Below are 3,036 nucleotides of genomic sequence, written 5' to 3'. Positions count from 1 at the left end.
AATGACAAACCCGCAATCACTTAGTTGCCAATCCAATATTTGAGAAATTAAATGAAATCGACCGTACACGTGAAGGTTAGTAAGTTTTTCGTTTGTAGTGTAGTTTATATAAACTTAGAAGGAGTGAGGTGACTATGCCACAATACGTGTGGCTGCATCAGATATGGCCGTAGTACATATTTATATAGAAACACATAAACATAAGTAGAATTCATTTCAAGTATACTTGTGCCGTGCGCAGGCTATATAACCGACCATATGGTCGTTGGGCATACTTGTGCATTGAATTTACACGTGTATAGCGCTCGAGAACGCAGCCACACGCAGTGTGTGGTCGGCTTTGGAACTATGTAAGCCTGAGATATCGAGCAATAAATAAATAAATATATGTTACACACGAGAAAGCAATGGAAGGATCGCTCTCCGTGTAGAAAAAGAACACGACGAGAATGAAAAACACGTGTAATTATGATGAAGATAAAGAACGACTAGTCTGATATACAATAAATGAAAATGTTTCTTCCAATTATATATAAATCACTTGGATTACATTTGAAGAAAGTTCCATAGCTCTTCTCATACTTGTTTCATTTTGCGCACCTGATGGTGATGAACGTATCCAATATAGTCTCTCGTATGGTGTGCGCCTGGGCCTGAGACATGCGTCTCAGATTCCTAACTTCTTGCCTGAGGTCCTTCGCCTTCTTCTGCAAACCTCGCAGCTGGTTGTACATTTCCGGTGTCAGCGCCATGTCACGATAAACATATTGGCCAGCTACCAACGCTGCCGGTTTCGGTGGCGGTGTCGGCTTGTGCCTGTCTCTCTCTGAAAATGATTCGGTCAAGCGTCAACGATCATGTTTCTCGTCCTTCTCATCGATTTCGCACGATACATCGTGCTCACATGTACGGGCACAAGCGTTGGCATTTCCGCCCGTTAAACCGTGCGAAAATCGTCCAGCTTGATCATCGTCCTTTGATCCTTGTTACCTTGCGATCCAGTCAAATCGGATCGGATTTGCCAATAGCAAGAAACGTAATTGAAAATGGGGCAGTGGCGATCGATCAATGAGATTGAATGATCCGTAAAAATAACTATGATAGTGTGGCAATAACTGTGGCAGACGATAGATTTAACAGTAAATTTAAAAAATGATGTTTGTAACATTCTTATCTCTCACGGCGTTTCAATTTATGGATGGGGTAGGGAGCGCTGTCAGCCGGCCGGATTTAGCGGCTGGCGCCATCTGTCACTCGTTAATGCGACGCCTTTCGCACGATCAAAGGGCGGACTGGTGCACGAGTATATGAACGAGGGGCGAGTGACCAGTTGTACAATTTCGCTGTCATTTTTATCGTCACCATTTTATCGGCGACTAGGCGATGAAAGCTGTGCAGAGGACAGCAAAGGGATAGGAACGAAAGAAACGAATGGACGAGTATGGACGATGGTATCGTGGACGATCAACGATCATGCGTCTTATAGGACGTTTTACCTCTGAATTATCCTCTCGAGTTCCAGGACAATCACCCATCTATAGACAGTGTGCGATCGAGCCGTGAGTTGCGTCGAAAAGCGTCATTTACCCTACTACGTGTAACTTGTTGGTTGCTTTAAAAAATGGATCTGTCGATGCTGCTTTTCGACCATCTCGTTCTCGAATGCACTGTCGGAAATTTCGCACGCAAGCGGAAGAACCGTGTTCTTCGGTGATTGGCTAGGTGCACGAACGATTAAAACAGAAACGATTGGATAATACACCGTATCTGGATATTTAAACACACAATTGCGGACCAAAAACCCAACGAAACAAATAGAAAAGGAATGAGAGGGGCAGAGGCGTAAAAAGAAGAAAGAACGATCAATAAGGTTAATCACAAGAACAAGTGGAAGTAACGAGACACAAGGGTTGGTGGAAGCGTAAAAAAACACGAAACAGGTTTACCTTGCGAAGACATCCTCGGCAACGTGGAGGATTTGATCGCCGGTTTTGTTGGTTTTGTGTCCGCTAGTCGTGATGGAAGGCATTGCACGAGAAGTCGTTAGAGATTATTGCGTTAGTATGAACTACTCCGACAAGGATATTTTTTTATCTCTCTCTCTGAGTACATCTTTAACCTTTGGTGTTTGAGAGAAAGAAAGACGGCGGAGCTGCAGATAATCGACATCGGCGGTTCCTTAATCTGCTCGGATCGAACGAGCCCGATATCCGCTCGGTTTGCAAAACCGTTACCGATCGATTTGTAATTACGGGCAGACCGCGTAACGAGAAAGAACAGATCGTCAGCGATTTTCTTCGTCGACTAGGGACATCTGCCGGCGATTAAGCTAAGGACGTCGTTGACCCAGTTGGATTTTACTATAATTCCCATGATAATTGCAATGCCTATATACCGCATGATTCCGCATTGTCGAAACAGGCTTTCGTTCGATTTAATCGTTCGAACGGAACTCTGCTTCCATCTGCCGCTCCACTTTTTTCTTTTTCTCTTCGATTGAAGAATTGAAGAATAACTCGATTCTCCGAGAGGAGCGTGCTTAGTGAAAAAGTATCGTATAATAATTTCGTAGAATGTGCGGTAACCATTACCTGCGTGCTGCGGGGAATGCTGCTTGGGGGAATTCATGTCTGGTGGCTCGTCACTGAAGGACACTGACTTTTCAAACGACACCGACTTGTCTGGAATAGAGGATGATCAGAGCATGTTTCTTGCGATACTCGTGCTAAAGTGGGCTTTTTGGTTATAGCGGACGGGCGTGCGCGCGACAAACTTTCGAAATTAAAGGAAATGGTGCTAAACGTCGAGCCGTAAACCGAAAGTAAGTGCGACGAGTTTTCGTGCATCAATGGGACAGGAAACGTAAAGCTTAAACTCATATACGCGGACATAGAACGTTTCGTTCTAATCGATCCACGAACATTTCTTCGAAACTGTACACGTTGTTCGAAAAGGTGTTTTTCCAAATCGAATCTACTTTTTCGGGAGGATCTTGCAATGCTCGGCTTTGTATTTTTTTTTTTTTTTTTTTTTTTG

The 3,036-nt window shown here is 43.9% G+C and overlaps 1 protein-coding gene across 1 annotated transcript in view; it reads right to left on the bottom strand.

Annotated features, from left to right (window-relative positions):
* Positions 1 to 3,036, bottom strand: part of LOC100748158 (coiled-coil domain-containing protein AGAP005037) — a 31,357-nt gene that overhangs the window by 8,832 nt on the left and 19,489 nt on the right. The window contains exons 9-11 of the mRNA XM_024365219.2: positions 2,592 to 2,681; positions 1,947 to 2,009; positions 601 to 826 (exon numbers count right to left, since the gene is read on the bottom strand). Coding sequence (XP_024220987.1) covers positions 601 to 826; positions 1,947 to 2,009; positions 2,592 to 2,681 — 379 coding nt within the window. The remainder of the gene's footprint in view (positions 1 to 600; positions 827 to 1,946; positions 2,010 to 2,591; positions 2,682 to 3,036) is intronic.

The sequence above is a fragment of the Bombus impatiens genome, unplaced genomic scaffold (genome assembly GCF_000188095.3).
Source record: "Bombus impatiens unplaced genomic scaffold, BIMP_2.2 scf_0132, whole genome shotgun sequence".
Taxonomy (NCBI): Eukaryota; Metazoa; Arthropoda; class Insecta; order Hymenoptera; family Apidae; genus Bombus; species Bombus impatiens.
The sequence above is the reverse complement of the archived record's forward strand: the minus strand, read 5'-3'. Positions and strand labels throughout refer to the sequence as shown.